At 34.6% G+C, this 20,438-nt stretch overlaps 1 protein-coding gene across 5 annotated transcripts in view; it reads right to left on the minus strand.

Moving 5' to 3' along the window:
* Positions 1 to 20,438, minus strand: part of CCDC91 (coiled-coil domain containing 91) — a 361,285-nt gene that overhangs the window by 262,687 nt on the left and 78,160 nt on the right. For all 5 annotated transcript variants that reach the window (XM_087442627.1, XM_087442629.1, XM_087442625.1 and 2 more), the window contains one exon: positions 18,974 to 19,052. In XM_087442627.1, coding sequence (XP_087298753.1) covers positions 18,974 to 19,052 — 79 coding nt within the window. The remainder of the gene's footprint in view (positions 1 to 18,973; positions 19,053 to 20,438) is intronic.

Below are 20,438 nucleotides of genomic sequence, written 5' to 3' on the forward strand. Positions count from 1 at the left end.
CTTTCACATATTTCAGCTTCTACGGTGAATAGCATCATTATCCCACAGTGCTCCTTATAACATATTAATTAGATTTAATTTGGAATAAAAAACACTGTTTTGTAATGACAAGATGATGGAAATTATCAAAGGTAAGAAAAAAAATCGCCAACCTAATAGTAATATACAAGGCCTTATTTTATTAATTGTAAATATTCTGAATAAAATTATTTTTCATTGTTTTTAACTGTCTCTTACTTGTGCTATATATATGTTTTGACCTTTAAATTATAATATTCAGAAGGCTCCCACTATCTCTTAAAATAGATCTTCAATTAAAACGTTGACAACTTCTTTCTATTAATACTGCACAGACAAGAAGAAAAGGAGAAATAATCTAAACAGATTCACTCATTTTTGACATTAAATCCAGGATGCTATCAGATCAGTCAAACAAAAGCATGTCCTTTCAGCAGCAATAGTCAGCACTTTTGAGAAACTTACAAAACTGCAATAACGCAAACAAAATCAACAGATTAGGTTAAAACACTTCCCTTAAGTTACACCTTCAGTTACTTCCTAAACACTATGCTGACTGAAAGCTACTTCTAATGGCAGAACCAAGGAGAAATACGATTATAGTAAAATTTATATTTAAATAAATATATAGACATATGCAAAAGAAAATAAAAATACTGTGATGGCTTTCTGATATGTCCATTTGAATAGGCTATAGTCACCAGTTTTTCAAAGCAACAGAAATTCCGCCTGTGGAATGCAGCTTCAATCTTGCCTGACAGTTCAAACCTGCCTTTCCTGATGGCCTGTCCTATGGATTTCAGACTTGTCTAGCTGGCCCCCAAAATCGTGTAAGCCAAGTATCTGCAATATATTTCTTAATATATATCTACTACTGGTTCTTTTTCTCTGGTTGAACCATGAGTATTACAAATACCATGTCCACACAAATATGATAATCAAGTCTTTCTCAAAACTGCCTGATGGACAAAAATCTTCCAATTTATTTAGACCAAACAGACTACTGCCAACATACATATCAATGCTTCGAACTCCTTCTAGAACAAGGTGAGTAACAAATAAATGAAAAAGATACACACAGATGGAAAAATGGACAGTACAAATCTCCCAACTTCAACAGAAAGCCATATGCATAGATTATCCTAAAGGTTTTGTGACTCTTCAATCATTGACAATTCTCTTTAATAGAAAGATGTTCATAAAGAGGTACATATCATTTACCTATGTGTATGTTCTTCTAATCCAACATCCCATCTGTCATCATTATAGACATCCAGATTATAAAAAGAATTCCATATTACCTATTACCCATCATAAATGACACCTAGAATAAGACCAGTTATTACCTTACAGACAGAATGTTTTTATAGCCAGTTTCAGTTTATGAGTGCAGTATTTCAACCTGAATTAAACCATAAAACACACAGTCACATGGTAATTTCAGACATGAGAGATGCATACAGGGAAAAAATTAAGGACCTACAGAATATAGTTGAGGAAGCAGAGGAATAGATAAGTAATGTAAAAGAATAATTTAAAATGTTTTCTCTTCATATATAAGACATAAGAAAAAGAATGCTTTCTGACCTCTCTGAAATTCTGTCCCTTATATTTCAATCAATTTTATAAGATTATCAAAATACCTTCCTAAAATCTTCCAGTATTATCGAAATGAGAGCATGACTCAGCTTAAAAAGATCATATCGTAGAAAAAAGAGTTATGTACTTTCTGTTCTGTTCTGGACACTGATTTTTGTGTGTGTGTGTGTGTGTGTGAAGAAGATTAGCCCTAACGTAACATCTGTTGCCAATCCTCCTCCTTCTGCTGAGGAAGACTAGCCCTGGGCTAACATCCGTGCCCATCTTCCTCTACTTTTTATGGGACGCCACCACAGCATGGCTTGATAAGCAATGAGTAGGTCTGCACCCAGAATCCAAACCTGCAAACCCTGGGCCACCGAAGCAGAGCATGCAAACTTAACCACTATGCCACTGGGCCGGCCCCTGGACACTGATTTTTTAAAGATGACAACCTGCACATATCATAGTGCTTTCTAAAAAATAATTTTTTTAAAAAAATTAAATATGTTTGGAGATTACTGTCTTCAAAGCACTTATTTGCATTCCCTGTTTATATTCCCTAACAAAGCAGGTTGACAAAAATAAGCCCTAAAAAGGGAGCTATGATGTCACCATATTTTAGTCTGAGCCTAATTTCTTAGACTAACGTGTATGACTGAATACTGCATTTTATATATATACATAGAGAGAGAGCACACGTGTACTCGAGAGCACACATATCACGTGCTAGGCCAGTGAATCTTTACCTTCTTTAAGTAATACATAAAACTCAGAGTCTAAAAGAAGGTATGAACTTTTCTTCCCAGGAAAGTCCATATACTCATATGTGCACAAAATTCTGTATATAACTTGAGGGGTTTCATACATGCCATATTTAGAAATTTTTTCTAAAAAAGATAAGGCAGTTTCCCATCCTAAAGATCACATTCTAGTGAGGAGACATGTAAACAAATTATTATAACACATAATAGAAGATGTAGAAGATTAAGTATAAGTACAGAGGAGAAAATGATTATATCTATCTTTATAAAAAAGATTTCACAAAGGACGTGATTCCTAGGTAGTCTTAAAATATAACATACAGCTTACCAGAGACAGGAAAGGCAAGAGAAAGAGGAAAATTAATATTTAAATAGCACCATCTCAGGCATATATACACATTTAATCTTTAATAGTATATATTATTCACCTTTAATCCTATATGTACGTATGATTAAATATCTATTATATAAATATGAATATATAGCTATACAACGTAGATTATATAATATACACGTTTATGTGTATGTATGTGTGTATATTCACATTTGATCTTCACAATACCTCGTCTGAGTAGGTATTATTACCATTTTACAGACGAGGAAATAGGTACGTGGAAGGCTAATTAACTTGGCCAAAGTCACAGAGCTTTTAATGGCAAAGCTGGGATTCATACCCAAGTCTGTATAATTCTTCCTAGGACTTCCTAGGCAAAGGGAACGGCACATAAAAAGGGACAGTCATGGGGCCGGCCCGGTGGCGCAAGCAGTTAAGTGCGCACGCTCTGCTATGGCGCCCCAGGGTTCACCGGTTCGGATCCCAGGCACGAACCAATGCACTGCTTGGCGAACCACGCTGTGGCAGCGTCCCATATAAAGTGGAGGAAGATGAGCACTGATGTTAGCCCAGGGGCGGTCTTCCTCAACAAAAAAAAAGAGGAGGATTAGCAGATGGTAGCACAGGGCTGATCTCCTCACAAAAAAAAAAGAAAAGAAAAGGGGCAGTCATGAAACCACAGAATGTGTTTAGGGAACAGCAAGTTCTTCCACATAAGTGAAAAGTAAAAAGCTCAAAAGAAATATGATTACAAAGGCCCCAGTCACCTAGCTGTAACAAATAAAGAAAAAGATTTGAGAATAGCATAGTTATCTGGTTGGCATATTTGGCTGAATGGAGATTTTATTCAGTGAGAAAAGAAATATAAGAAGAGTGCAGGTTTGAAGCAATAAAAGGAGAGATACGTTTTAGATATGCTGACTTTAAGGTCCATATGGAACCAACCAGGCAGGAAGAGTCAGAGGGCAGTTGAAAATATAAGTTTGATGTTCCAAAGAAGAGCAACAGTAAAGGCACAAACCTGGATATCCTCAATTAAAAGATTTCATCAGTGAAAAAATAAAAGCGTCAAGGACAGAAAATAACGTTTAAGAGGAAGGGAGAAAGAAGATGATAAAAATGTGAAGAAGCCAAAATGAAGGATTAGGGAAGCAGGAAAGAACCAGAGGTATGCAGCATCATGACCACCAACCAAGAAGAGAATAGCTAACAGTGTAAAATGCCATAGATAAAACAAATCAGTAATTAATAAAAAAGAAATGTCATTTCCAGATTCAGCGAGGATTAAGGACGCTGGAGAAGTGACTGAGGAATGCTCAGTAGACAAAGAGACATTTAAACTAGGCCTTGAAGGAAGGGAGTGATTTGAACATGCAGCAATAGAGAAGAATATTTAAGCCAGAGAGCAAGGCTAGAAGAAAGAACCAGAGGTAGGAATACATTGGGAAAATGTGCGGGGAAGACCAAGTAATTTCAGTTTTACTGGAACACTAGTATGTCAAGGACAATAGTGAGTGAAAAGTCAACATCATTAGGCCATTATCAGATAATAGTGGACCTTGAAAGTTAGACAAAAAAACTTAGGGAGTTTGAACTCTACTGTATAAAGACTATTCTAGAAACCATGTATAGAATGAACTAGAAGACAAAGATGCCAGTTAAGACAGTATTTATAATACTGCAGATGAGATGTTATATAAATCTGAACTAGTTGGACAGAAGTAAAAACAAGGAGTGGGCTGATGCACTACAGAAGAATTTTACCAAGAGCACTGACCAGTGCAGCTGTACTCAGCTTTTGCTAAAGTTAAATAACCAAAAGGCAATGTCATTTCAAGACAAAGCTAAAATAAAGAGCATATGACATACCAAAAACTGATCGCCCCATTAAAAAAAAATCTGTTTAACTTAATTGACATAGTATCTATAGAACTCATGATGAATACTAGAAATTCCTTTTATCACAATAAGTCATTTATAAATCTCCAAAATGCTCAATTACTGTGAAGAAGGTGAGTTTGTGGCTTATTCTTATAAAAATATATTTGAACATAAGGCTTTTTCAGTTCTAAAACATTTATCAATTTTAATGTCCACTTTACATGATCTTACATAGAAATGTTTATATTACTTAACAAACCTGTAAATACATCACTATAAATTATGGGTTTACGAAATATGGCTTCAATTAGCCTTTAGGAAAACTAACAGCATATCTTTGAAATTTAATGTCCCGTAAATCTTAGGAGGTAAGTAAAACATAATTATAAAATTGAGGTAAGTAAAACATAATTATAAAATTAAAAATCTAAAAACAAAGAGCTTAAATTTCTCTAAATTACACATGCAATAACTATATATCAACCCATAAAAATATACATATAAATTTCAACAGACAAATGCAGAAAAGTTTATAGGATGGACTCTGTTACATTAGATTTTTTTTAATCTACAAAGAAGTCTTAACTAATATTTGCAACAAGCAAAAGAATGAAGAGCTTTTCTAAACCAAATTTGACCAGTTAAACTTCTATACTTCCAGACTTGGAAAAACACTGTCCTTCTATAAAAACTTTAAAATTCAGTTGCCCCAAGAACTTAGTTGAAGGACTGACTGACTGATTCTCAACAGCAATTATGGAAATCAGAAGACAAAAGAGTAATAATCGCATTGTGTAGACAACAAAAGGACTGTCAATCTAGAACTAGGTGAAACTAACAAGAACAAGGACAAGCATTTCCAAACAAGCTTATACTGAGAAAGTTTGCCACCAACGTCCCTCTCTATGGAAAAAATTCTCAAAGACGCACCTCATGTAGAAGGAAAATGATTTGTGAAGGAGAGTCTAAGCTGCAAGAAGAAATTGTAAAAAAAAAAAGATAAATATGCCAATATACTTTGTCTACATAAAACACTAATAACAATGACTTGTGGAGTTAAATATACATATATTAAATATATAAACACATATGCAGATTTTGGGGATATATATGTAAAAAATACTGGACAACAGTGTAACAACCAGAGAGGAAATTATTGAATTTCAAATGTTCCACAGTCCTTATATTTTTCAAGAGGAAGATAAAGATACTGATTTGCTTCAGGCTTTAATAAGTTAAGAATGCTTCTTAAAATTTCTAGGAAAACTGCCTAGAGAAGAGAAGCAGAGTACACAACTTCCAAACTAGTAAAGCAGGGGAAAAAAAGAAACAAGAAAATCAATTCAAAAAAGGTAAAAATAAAGAAAAGAAAAAGAAAAAAAATGGCAGTACAAATAGAAAGCCAAAACTACGATGGTAGAAAAAAGAACGATATATCTACATCAGTAATTACATTAAAATGTAAATGGACTAAATATTCCAATTCAAAGACAACGATTGTCAGACTGGATAAACAAACAAAATCTAGCCTAATGCTCTTTATGAATGATATACATAAAAAACATACAAATGAGAAAAGAAACACCAGCTGAATTCTAATCAAAATAAAACTGCTGTATTATTATCAGACAAAATGGATTTTGGAGATAAAACAACTGTAGAGAAATAAAAAAGATCACTACATAATGATAAAAAGTTCAATACATCAAAAAGATATTCTAAATATAAATGCACCTAGTAACATAATCTCAAAACAGATAAAGCAAAAAGTTATAGAATTTCAACAAGAAGTTTATAAATCCACCATCATAAGAGATTGTAATATTTGTATAATATTTATATAAAATATATGTATATTCTGCAGTTGTCAAATACAGTATCTATATAGGTCCAGTGCAGCAATGTTTCCCAAACTTTAATGTGCATAAGCATCACCTGAGGATCTTATTAAAATGTAGATTCTGGAATGATAGGTCATGAATGGAGCCTGATTCTGTATTCTTAACAAGCTCCCAGGGGATGTCAATGTCACTCATCCTCAGATCACACTTTGCAACAAAGTATGTCTCATCAAATTACAAAGAATCGGTATTAAACTACTTCCTCTGCATAACAATCAAGTTAGAAAACAATAACAACAAAAATAACTAAGAAACCCCCATGCTTAGAAATTAAGAAATACTTTTAAAATAACTCAAGGATCAGTTCACACTGAATATTAGAAAATATTTATAATTGAAGGATTTTTTTAAAAAATCAAAACTGGCAAGATGCAGCTAATGCAATAATCAGAGGAAAAATTATAGCCTTGAATGCTAATATTTTAAAAGAAAGGTTAAAATTAATGTGATAAGCATCAAATTTTTAAAAATTAGGAAAAATAGGAGAATAAACCCAACAAAATAGAGCAAAGAAAATAATCATAAAAGAGAAATTAATAAATCAGAAAACAAACATAAAATTAAGAGTATCAATACTGTCAAAAGTTAATACCTAAAAAGCAAGATGTTCTCACCATCTCCCTCTTCTCTGCTGCAAACTTTCAGGTCTTTCGGAAAGCCCTGCCTCTCTAAACATTATAGGCCCTTGCCCTGCTGACCCCTGTTTGGACTCAGGCAATGGTCTGATATCCTTCCTGGCCATAATGCAGTGTCCGCCTCACTCTCTCTGTTCCCACTATCCTGATACCTTAAAAGGATATCCTAGTTATAATTAAGTAATTATCTGTAATCATTGTTTAATTTCCATGACCTTACTAACTTGTAAGATTTATGAAGGCAGACATCTTGTATGCTGAGAGTTTAGCTAAGCTACTCCATGACATTGCTGCCTTAACATCCATTTTGTTTGGTGAAGCAGCCTGAAGGCAACTTAAACTAACACCAGCCCTCTCCTTCAAGCTCACTCCCTAGAGGACAGTCCATAGAGTCACAAGCAAATGTAAGTTCCTGATACGACTTCCCTAACAGCCCTTGTGATCAACAGTTTCCCCTACCTCCCCGGGCCTTTCCCTCATGCACCCCTTAGATAAGACCTCCATGGAGTTTACCAAAACCCTGCTCTTTTGGTTTGAATTGACCAATCTGGCCTTTGCCCAGGAATCCCAAAGCACTCCACCCACAGACCCTAATAAAGGTATGTGCCCCGGATCCCACCAAGCTCTCTGTCTGCACTCTGCCTTGACCTTCCCACGTGGCCTCTCCAGGCATGCCGTGTACTTCCTCCAAGACCTGTGAGTAATAAACTTCTCTATTTCAATATCTCTTGTGGTCTGTTGTTGAACTGCAACTCTTCATCCAGCACCCTGTGCTCCACTTAACAAATGTTAATCTAACAAAGTCACAGCATTGTCTATCTTCTTTATTTGCCATTATTCCCCCCGTACTTGGTACATAATAAATACTTACTGAATAGGAAAAAAAAAATCAACCAAGGGAAGATACAAAGTAAACAGTCTCACTCCCTAACTTCAACCAGGATCATAATCAATAAGAATCTAGTCTATCTTTCAAAATTTAGGAGAAATAAAATTCACAAATTTCATCAAACATATTCCATCAAAGTAAAGTACCTGTGTTTAGATCATAAGACCAAGGATTTAAAATACTTTAAGATTGTTCCTTTAGGAACCTAATGGAAGTTCAGTGTTTATTCACTAGACAAATGAACAATTCTATCAGCAAAAATTTCCTTATGTTTTACCTGCTGTGTGTTCACACAACATTAAGAAAATGGCTGAAGAAGAAAAGTAACAATTGATTTAGCTGACTAAAGAGTTTCTTAATAACAAAACTGCATGTAATACTTAATTATAGCATTTTGTCACCTCTGTGATGTCAGCCAAATTAAATTAAAACTTCTATCCAAACTAGCTGAATCACCTTTTACCCACTTTCCTTTATTCTGACCTCAGACTTGACAGATACAAAATGATCAAAACATTCATGTCAGGCAAACTTTCTATAGGATTAAGATTAGGTAAAAATTTCACTATTTATTCACAGTTTTAAAGTATATCCCTAAACATCTTTCTGTTCTAACGTCTAAGTACTTCAGGTAGTCTCTGTGTTGTTTATCCTAAAATTACTTGGCCATTATTGAAGGTCCATTATCCAAAACAATCTATGTGAGGAGGTCCACAATAACATTTAATTCAAGAAAACAAACCTCAAACAATTTTCAATTTTAATTTAAATGAAAGAAATTTTCACAATGAAATTATTAAAAACAATTATATCTTCACTTCAGCAATGCTTAAATAAGAAAGAAAAATTTTAATACATATTGGCTACAAGCCAATAGAATGTAAATTAATTATAGAAATCAGTGTGAGATTAATAAAGACTTTGATTAGGCACAACAGCAATGCCCAAATTACGCAGGATTTTATAACTGCAATTAGATTATATGATTTATTCAAGAGAATATCCTATTAATAGGTACAACCTTTAGTATTCAATATAAAGATTACAACAAAATATCCAGAGGAATACCATAATAGGTCAAAATTACAGCCCCCAAAATTATAGTCAAAGAATATGTTTTATACTTTGATATTCAGGAATCCACAAAAATGAAAAAATCCCAAACACTTCTAAACTTTAAAATGAAATTCCACAAACAGCCAACATTCACTGAGCATTCACTGTGCCCCAGCCCTCTGGGTGCCACTTAAAGAACAGGGGGCGGGGGCAGAGAGAGTAAGAATGGATGTAGGGAAGAAGTTGCTAAAGTCATCTAGAAAAGACATGATCGTGGCTTTGACAGGGGTAGTAACCAGGGTAGTAGAGAGAAGTGAAAAGATTCTCATGTTTGACTAAACCTAGAACCTACAGAATTTGCGATGGATGGGTTGTGGAATAGATAACTACAAGGAACAGAAAAAGATTCAGAAGACTCCAGTATCTCAAGAAACCATGGTACTCCCCAAAAAGGAAGCAGTAGAAATGCAGCGTCTACAGAAGGGAATAGCACTGAGATTTGAAGACACTGTTTGAAAAGATCAAATACCCAGTCTTCAAAACAAAGGAGAAAGTGCCTGAAAACTCAACCTGGCTGAGCACAAAGTGCAAGGTGATTTAAAATCCACATTAGCAACAACAATGTTCATTAGAGACACCAGTCCAGAGACAACAAGCCAAGTGTGAGCAGTACAGATCAGTCAGAGCCTCTGGTTATGCTGGTCCTATTGTCCTGTCACTCTAATGTTCCTGTGGACCCCTCAACCCTCTGTCTGGCCACTTGAAAATTCCCAAAGTAGAAGAATCGACTGCTTCCAGCTACAGCTGGGCTAGGAGTCTAAAACAACAATCTCAGGAGTGAAGGGGGAGAGAGGGAGGGTGATGCAGGCAGTTCTGTCAGCTTCAAGTCTGGCCTTGGCCTCTAATATCCATACCAAAGACTTCAGATCAGACTGAAATTTATCCTAGTCTCATACTGCGCTATTCATCTGCAGTCCCTATATCTAAAGTCTAGTCCCCCTTCCCTCCCTCATGCCATCCTAACTGAGTGAACAGGATGATGATTTCTGCCCTTCAGAAGATTCAGACATGGGGCTCGCTGTGAACCAGGCCTAGGCCTGGCTCTCCGGCCAAAACACGGAGTCCTCATCCTCATGAAAATCAAGAATTCCAGACTCCAAAGGGAGGCAGATGCTCTAGACTCCACAGATTCCAGAACTAGGATCTGAAATTATAAAACAGATGTCAATTGAGACCTCTTACTGATCCCTTAAAGATACTGTGAGGACAGTACATAGGTTTATGAGATTCTTTCATGTTGTTATGTGTAGCTGAAGTTTGTCAATTTTCCAAGTGTATAGTATTCTTTTATATAAACTTACCCCCAAAATATCAAAATTTCTACTTTTGGTGGACATTTAGGTTGTTTCTAGTTTGAGGCTACTATAAACAATGCAGAAATGAACACTATTTTAAACATTAAAAAAATACAATGCAACAGCTAAAGAGCATTTCAACCTACCATGCTACCACTAATTCATCCACAGTCAGCTAAAGACTGCATTTTCAATGTACTCAAAATTATCATCACCTTCAACATGACCAACATTTTCTTATGTGTGAACATATAAATACGAAATCTGACATTATTTAGACTTGGAGAACAAGTTTGCCCTATGCTTATATTAGTAAAATTAATAAGTGAACTATGTGTCAGTTTTAAATAATCCTTCTATTAAGTCAGAGAAACAATATAAATTATCATCTAAATTAAAATAGCTTTGCTGAAAACACATTAAGAACATTCACTGCATGTTTCCCTGAATTTGTGTCGGGATCTCTCCCCAAATAAACCTGAATATGAAACATAACATAGCACGTGATTCTTTCGAGTTTCCAAACACCTCAATAAATGGAGTATCCTCAATAAATGGATACTTCTGTAAATAAATCTCACTAAAATGTTATATGGGAATGTCGAGAATAAAAAATGGGAAAAGTCCAGGAAAAAAAAAAAAGAATATTCACTGTAGGGCTGTTTATAACAGCAAGAAACAAGGAGTGAGATAACTGGTTACGTGAGTACTGGTATATCCATGTGCAACCACGAAAGTGAATTTGGAAGATCTACTAGTACTCCTGCAGAAAGCTCTTCAAGTTATTGTGGAAGAAAAAGCAAGAGGTGTTAGTATGTATTTACAGTATGCTGTCATTTGTGTAAAAAGAAGAGGAATCATTCACATTTTATATGCCTGGAAGGTATGTGGAGGGTTACAAAAGAAAATGTAAAACAAGTTATATTAGGGGAGTGGGACTAGGGGACTAGGATAAAAAAAGAAATTTTCACTGTATACCTTTAATATTATTTCCCTTTTCTTTCATGCCCTTGTACAACATATGTGTGTATATATGCCTGTTTGTCTGTCAAAAACAATAAAAAGTATATTTCCTGAGGCCAGAGAAACATAACTCAGAAAGATAGCTAAATAGAAATGTATAAATTGATATAAGAATACTAGGCAATGATTCCTACTGTTACTGAGCCAAATAGAGCCTAAGATTTTTTTTTTTTTGCTAATTCTGGATTATGAATGATAAAGAGAGCACTATCACCTTATAGAAAAAAGATTCACTGTCAAACCTTCATTTTTCAGTAATATGAGAAAAATCCCTACAAAGCTCTAATTTAAAATTTTTTTAGTATATTCTATTATATCCTAAAAATCAAACCACCGTTTTTTTTAAAAAGCAAGTTCAGAATCAAATAGACCAAATAAAGATTGTACCATAAAATACTATAAGAAAAACCAATTTAAACATTATTAAACAATTAATTGATATAATTAAAATATATACAAAAGGACCAAGTTTCTCTTATCTATTACAGTTCTTCATATTAATATTTGTGGTCTACATTTATAGCTGTTTTTAGAGCAAATGTAATTTATTAGATTAGTACTGCGTCGGTTGGACCATGCAGTTAAAACCAGGCACCATGATTCACCTAGTGGAAGCTACTCATATTACAGACACTGTAACCAGAAAAAAAATTAAAAATAAACTTGGAACTCAAAATGTGGAAGAACACTTAGATATTGTCTAGTCCTTCAATTTATAGATTAAATAATTGAGTTTCAGAGACGTTACACAGTTAGTTGAAGGCAAAACCAGAACTCCTCACTCCACGGTCAGAGATATTCGACTCTAGACCACACCATAAACCTAATCTTCAAAGTCACAACAAATATCACTGATATATTCCCTATTATATGAATTAACGAGGACAGAAACTTCCATAAATCACTCAAAATCCACATAATGACTAATACTTACACATATAGTAATAACTCACAGCTTTATAGAAGCTATCATCTTAGTTATCATTTATAAAAACTGGCTACAGAATAAAAGAAGGTGAGTTAATAACCTGGGAGATAAGGAAAAAAATACAAAAAGTAGCAAAAAGAAGCTATCTGGCAATCTTCCATTCAAATAATCTGTGTAAAGATATTACAAAATTAAATGGAAATCCAGTTTATGTCCTGGGAAAAATGTCCAGTGTGGATACAAAGTAGAAGGGACAGAAAGTTTTTAAACATAATCCATACTGCCTACCATAATACAGGTATTGTGAATACGAAATAAGTCACCTTCATATTTTACCTCAAATATAGATCAGCCCAATGAATTCAGTTAATGTTTACTACTACTATGTGCAAACCACAGATTAATCTCAAGAAAAATATCACGACTTTTTCTTAAAAATGTGTGGACTCAGGTTCTGAGCTCTTGTAGATGTGTAACACAGATTCTACTGGAAAAACAGGGTTAGCAAGGAGAGTAATGGGATATTAATAAAATGACCGATTTGTTGTCCTAGGTTTTCCTGGCCAGGAGAATGGAGAATGGAAAAACTGAACCATGAAATCAAAAAGGCATCTGTCTTCCAGGTTTCTCTCCGCCAATGTCTTGAGAAAAATGTCTGAACTTTCCTGTTGGCTTTGTATGCAAATAGCTCCAGATGCAAAGTGAACCACATCTAAGTTATTTGGTTCAACATCTGCTGGTCCAATTCCCATTATTCCTTCTAAAGGGTCAGCTTGTGACAGACAGTTTAGTTTGCCCTCTACATAAGCTGTTTTGAAGGAGCTAATTTGGGTTAAAAGTATCTATCTGGACCACTTCTTTTTCCCTTTGATGGTCAATGCATTCTAATGTGGTCTGTGAAGTGCTACAAGAAACTTAGAAACATATTGGAAAGGACAGTATTCAAGGTTTCACCTCCCACCTCGCCTTCCAAACAATTTATATTTATACACTTAAAAGTAAAAAGTGAACAGTCATTTGCCTCTAAAACAGCACCACCCACACTGTACACAATGGCAACATGACAATACTTTCTGACCCCACATTCTTTTCATGCAACCTCTATCAAAGATTTGAAGTTAAAGTTATTGATAAAAGAGCTTGCCAATATTAACAACACATTTCATGAAACATCTGTCATTTGAGATGACAATTTTCATATAGGATCACTGAAAATGGAAGAAGGTCCACAGTACGTGGCACTTAGTGTCTGATACACGGTCTACTTCCAAACATGATAAATGAGTGAATTAGTGAATGAATGAAAAAACAAACTAGAGAATTAATTTAAATAAATCCCATGCATTCTGAAACTTTGGATCAGCTGCAATCAGAAAACATAATCAAAAACATACTGAAACCAAACTAAGACTAACAGTCTAATGTTCTTAGAACTTGTAAGATCAAGTAAAGACAAAGTCCTTCCTTCAAATGAGAAGACAACTTGCATTGGAAGGTAAAGTGGGGAAAAGGGAAGAAATCAGAATATCTATCTACCTATATATGTCTACATTCTGATATATATATATATATTTGCATTTATATGTACATATATACATTGTGTGTATCAAAAGATAGGCATTCATTTTGAAAAGTTAATTTCCTAAAAAGTAGAGCATTACCAGTCTTAAAAAAAACTTATAAAAGAGGTTAAGTGTTTGAGAATGATTTTGAAAAAAACAAGACGTTTCTTAGCCAAAGAAAAAAATCTTTTTCTAAAAAATACAGTTCCATGAGTAGCCAACTCAAAAACTCTCTGATATTTTATGCTACGCAAAATCTAGAATGATTTTCCTTTGGAAAAATATTCAGAAAAATAAATAAAAAAAAAAAGAGGTAAAAGAACTAGATATTACTACAATTGCTTCTGGACCCCTAATGTTTCAACCTAAATTTAGTCTAACCTCTACTGTCCTCTACTGTTACCTACTGACACAAAGTAGGACCAGGGAAGAAATTAGAAAAAAAAAAAAAAAACAGCAAAACAGCTGTTCTCTCTGAGAATCTGTGACTACTCTTGTTAATCATTATTTCCAGGTCATTTGTCTGAATTAGGAATGACCAGGAAAGTTAACTGAGCCCTACAGGAAATAGCTTATTAGCCATCTTTGAATAATTATCTAAGATTCCAAGATTACCATATTTTTTAAGGAAAGTTTAGGTTTGCCTTCCTCTAACTTGTGATTGAAAGACTATTTAATTACTCCCCAAAGAATTAAAAATAGTAATCAAAAAGAGTTACTTGAAAGTAAATCTGTTCTACTAATCATCAAGAAACAACTACTGAGCATTGTTTATTAACAAGGCATAATGCTATATAGTCATGCGCTGCTTAACAGGGATATGCTCTGAGAAATGTGCCATTAGGTGATTTCATCATTGTGCAAATATCATAGAGTGTCCTAACACAAATCTAAATGGTAGCCTACTACACACCTAGGCTATATGGTACTAATCTTATGGGACCACTGTTGTATACGTGGCCTGTGATTGACTGAAACGTTATTCAGAACATGACTGTCCTAGGTACTTAGGATTCCAAAAGGTTTAAAACACAGTCTCTGCCCTCTAAGGCTCAGACTAAAATAGACATGTAGAGATGGAAGTCATACTGATAAAATGATATTTTAAAAAATACAAATTAGTATACCCATGTTCACAGCAGCATTGTTTACAATAGCCAAAGGAAGAAATTCAAGTGTCCATTGACGGATGAATGGATAAACAAAATGTGGTCTATACACAGTGGAATATTATTCAGGCTTAAAAAGAAAAGAAATTCTGATACTTGCTACAACATGGATGAATCCTGAGGGCATCATGCTAAGTGACATAAGCCAGTCACAAAAAGACAAATACTGTATAATTCTATTCATATGAAATATCTAGAGTAGTCAAATTCATATAGATAGAAAGTAAAATGGTAGCTGCCAGGAACTGGGGGGAGCGGTAAACTGGTAGTTATCATTTAATGGATATAGAGTTTCAGTTCTACAAGATGAAAAAGTTCTACAGAATTGCTTGCACAACAACGTGAATATACTTAACAATACTGAACTGTACACTTAAAAATGGTTAATATGGTAAATTTTATATGTATTCTACCATAATTTAAAAAGATACAAATTGGCATAAGCTAAGTGCCAACCAAGTGATGCAGAAAAAAATGACATAGTAGCCCAGAAGAAGGAGCAGTTATGAGATATGGAACAAATTCATCAAAGCTCTATACCTTTTCCTTTTTTTGTTTCTTGGGGCTTTTTTTTTTTTTTTTGGCGTTTTTTGTTTTGCTGAGGAAGATTTGCCCTAAGCTAACATCTGCTGCCAGTTTTCCTCTTTTTTTTTTTGCTTGAGGAAGATTACCCTTGAGCTAACATCTATGCTAGTCTTCCTCTACTTTGTATGTGGGTCCCCACCACAGCATGGCTGATGAGTAGTATAGGTCCGCTCCTGGGATCTGAACCTGCAAGCCCAGGCTGCCGAAGTGAAGAGTGCCAAACTTAACCACTATGCCACGGGGCCGGCCCCTATACCTTTTCTTGAAAGAAAAATAAGAGTCAAGTAAGCAGATGAGAGATGAGGGAAAGTATTATCATCAGGAGGGATGGCGAAGAGCTAGGAACAGAATCATCTAGAAATACAGCGTAGATCACAGTTTGACTGGCTCACAGGCTTCAAACAGAATAGCCATGGAAGACAAGCTAGAGGGTGAGGCTACGAAATAGGGAGGAAAATGCTTGAATAAAGGCAATTCTTCTCACAGAGTAGTTTTCACTGAAATGAAGTAATATTACCACACTTACTGAGAGTAAAGGCAGGAGGAAGAGGAGATTAATAATTTCATATTCATTCACCTCTTATTTACATTCTCCAATTCCTATGATAATGGAAGCGTAGAGCCACATTTTATAGGATAGATGTCCTACATTAATGAGATATGGGCCTAGAGATAGTAGTTTATGTAAAGAACCAACATGTGCATTTCATTGATTCTGACTGGCAATTTATTAACATCATCAGCAGCAATACATATAAACTAACATCTTAAAAGATCCCACTATGTAAATGATGCTAATATTACAGTAAGATGCATGTTTTGAGGTACGCTGACTCATTAACAGTATTGCAGGCTATATATAGACACTTTGAGAGAGACTCATTATCCCAGTTGCTATTATGAAATTATCCTCCAATGAACTACCAGCCCTGAAGCGGGATAATCACTAAGCCCACTAAAAAACCCTTTATCCTAACTCCAAGAATGAAAATTTCTATTTTCCCCCAAGATCTTTAAAAACTTAAACTAAATGTCTCTGAGTAATCTTCTTGGATTTTAAGCTGTGGTAAAACTTGGTTAATATTCATCCCTTTAAAAATTATGTTTCATATAGATTACAGACAGCTAGGGTGTACGTAAACAAACAGACAAAAGGAGAATACTAGTTTTCTCTTAAACTGAGAAGAATCTGCTTTAGATCTCCTAAAGGTTCCCATCTCTGGACTTTAGCACAGAAGTGATTAAATTGTTATGCTAATTAGGTTGTTCACATCACTCTTGTCTAAACAACTTCCAGATACCTGATTTAGAGGCAGACTTCTCCAACAGCCAGAGAAAGACAAACTATCTTCAACAAAGGAGAAAGATTGCTTTGGCTGAGCAAATACCTACCACGCCTTTCACTTCAGCTCTTGGCCATGTTTGTTTTCCTCCACCTGTGCAAGTTACTGAGGAAATCCAGAAATAGTAGTTTCTTCAGATTTTTTTTTTAAGGGAGTGAGGGAGAGATTCTGGGTGTGTGTGTGTGTGAGTGTGTGTACACCAGAGGGGTTTTCTTTAATTCTAATTTCATTAGACTTTGAGGACTTGACCGACAAATACATAGATGTAAGCAGATGTGACATAATATTCACTCTTGGAGAACAGGAATTAGATAATTTTCCCACAATATACAATTCTTTACTATACTGCCACAATAATTATAGGAAAACAGACTCTGTTCCTGCTTTCATACAAAATAAAGTGCAATTTGGCTTCAACTTCCAATCTACTAAAACCATTTCCTTAAAAGTCACTTATGACTGACTGTGGGTTCTCAGTCTCAAACTGCACTGACCTCTCCACAGCCTTTGACACCAGCAACCATACTTTCCTTAAAATCTCCTACTCCTGATGTCTGTGTTGCAGCACTAGCCCATACTCTCCTTATCTCTCAAGTCTTTTGTCTCTTTCTCTCTCCTGTTCTCTAACTATGGATGTCCAAATTTCTCTGCTTCACCGTATTCTCTCTCTATACTGTTTCCCCCAGTGATCTCCCACAACTTCAACTGTCCTATCAATGGAAAACTCCCAAACCAAGACCTCCGGCCCAGAGCTTTCCCCTTGAACTCAAGGTACCTTAAATACACACGTCTAAAACAAATTCATTAAGGCCTCAGGCTGTCCCAGAAAAAGAAATATTAAAGCAAGAAACAACACATGAAACAAATAGGAGTTAGTATGGTAAGGGAGTGGGAGAGAGTGGCAGTGGGAAGCAAGGTGAGAAATTCCAGGCAAAGGAAACAATGCACATGAAGCCCTCAAATAAGAATGAGCATCCTAACTATGCCATCCTCCTTCCCAGGTTTACACCTTTGTTCCAGTTCCTTCAAAACTTTTCCCTATTCTCCCATCTCTGCCTATTGAGATTACATGCATCTTCAAAGCCCAGATCAACAATATATACCCAACTTCAAGAACAGTGCTTGACTCATATCAGGCATGAAATAAACATTTGCTAAATGAATGGATGACAAAAATCATCATTCTTCCCAAATCACAAATGTGCTTCATATTACAAATATGTACATGCCCGTCCTATCTTCCCTTGAAGTAAAGGGCATATCCCCATAGTGCCTAATACATAATAAGCACCGGAAAAATATTTTTAGGATGAATAACTGTAATAATCTAAGACTATACAGGGCTGTTAAAGAATGATATTTTCATCTTCTACTCCTGACTACAATGATTTGGCAGAAAAAAAGTCTAGAAAACTCAAAATATTATTTAGACATGGATTATATTTAATATTAAACATTAGGTCTTCCACAAAATCTCTCTCAACAATGGAATTTATTTATGTATTTAATTTCTTGAATGATTTAATTTTAATTTTTTAATACTTTTGAATGACTTTACTGCAAAAAATTTCTAAATTTAATACTAGTGGAGGTGACAAATTATTTTTAGAGTACTTTTAGAATATAAGGAGTCTTTAAGTAACGAACTGGACAAGCTAAAAAAATTATTTGGCACCTCGCCTTCCTAAACCTAAGACAAATTAGAAAATATACATTGTACTTCAATTTCATTTAATGTTCATGATATCATTTTTGGAATCACGCCTCAAGACACCACTGCAGATTTCGTTATGCAATTCATAATTTGTTACGGAAAAAACCCTAGATTAAATCAGGGTCATTCCATTTTTCAGATCAGAGAAGGCCAAGTGCAAAGGTAGAAAGAGGCTTTCAAAGAAAAGGCAAAAATGTTAAATAACAAAAAAAAATTCCTAGTTACTGTGTAGTAGTACCTGTAGGAAAAGCAGCCCAAGGAATAGCAGGAGATGTAGTTTGAGTTTCACCATTTCCATCATCAAAAATCTCTGCAGCCTAGAAAACAAAGGCAAAAGTATTTTAGAAGATCTGAAAAGTAGAAATGCTTTTTAAACAGTCAAGCCGCCCAGTCCCACAGCATATTTTCTGTAAGATACCACACTGTTTCAAATTCCGTCTGAACACTCGATTGTTTTTCAGTCTTCGCTGCTACCACCCCCACCACTACTCACCATCCCCAGGACTCATGCTCCATTATCTTTAAGTAAAAATTTTCCTGTCTTACTCAAATATATCTCCTGCCAATGAAATTTTCATTTTATATATCCTTAATCACATTTTCACTTGTGAAATTTATATCTAAGTAAACTAACTCACCACAACACTTAACCACGTAAAGAAGAAAAATATATCATTTTTCTTTAAAAGACTAGAGACTAAATCTTTTTAGCACAAGACTTAATTAGAGATCAATCTAAAGAAATAGGATCCATCTGTATTCTTGAATTATCCACCAGTTGGACTTATTAGCATTCAACATTTAGAGAATTCCTAAAGCTGACATTTTAAATTAACAAGCCCTCCTATTAAACAGTTTTAAAACTATGGGACAGTCAATTACTGAATGTTGAGTTTGTGGGTAAGACTGCAGAGTTTTCTGTCTCTTAAGTGACCAGGTTACAGCCAAATTATTTTAAAAAAGAGCAAGAATTTCAATTTGGATTCTGCGCTGAGTTGTCAGCCAAGGAGAAGTCAATTGGGGCAATCTGCCACAGGAGCTTAGTGACGTAGAATACAGTAGCTACTTTCTAAAAACTATGAAAAATGAACATCATTTATATAACCAAGGATAAAGACCATGCATATTTCTACCACAAGATGTGGAAAAAAAGATACCTAATAACCACAATTAGATTGGAATGGTTGGTTAACACCGTACCTATGAAATATGGAAAGGAATAGATCCATTGAAGTATAATTGTTACTCTAAAGAGCACGACCTACTCTATTTTTTTTCTGATATAATAAATCAAATGTGGATTAAATAAAGGAAACTATACTAAATTTTAACCTTCAAATAACTGACAACTTCTAAATAAACTAAGATGATATCTGAAACATATATCTTCCTCAAAATGGAAGGAATTTCAACACAATTTTAAATGTTACACTACAGTAACATAAACAAGATTCAATCACCCAACAAAACTCAAAATATTAAAGAAAATGCAGAAAACATAAAAACGTGCTAAACAAAAACCAGTTTTAGATGAAATCTAGAAAATAGGTATGTTCATATTCTAAATATCCCCATACTGACAGATATTCAAGATCAAGAGAGGAGAAAATGATCCTAACCTAAAAACACACACACTATTCTTTCATGATATTCAGAACAATGAATATATACTTAATATCTTATTTATCCTATTAAGTCACTAC

Source organism: Ceratotherium simum, chromosome 17 (genome assembly GCF_057802395.1).
Source record: "Ceratotherium simum simum isolate JZ-2026a chromosome 17, ASM5780239v1, whole genome shotgun sequence".
Classification (NCBI taxonomy): Eukaryota; Metazoa; Chordata; class Mammalia; order Perissodactyla; family Rhinocerotidae; genus Ceratotherium; species Ceratotherium simum.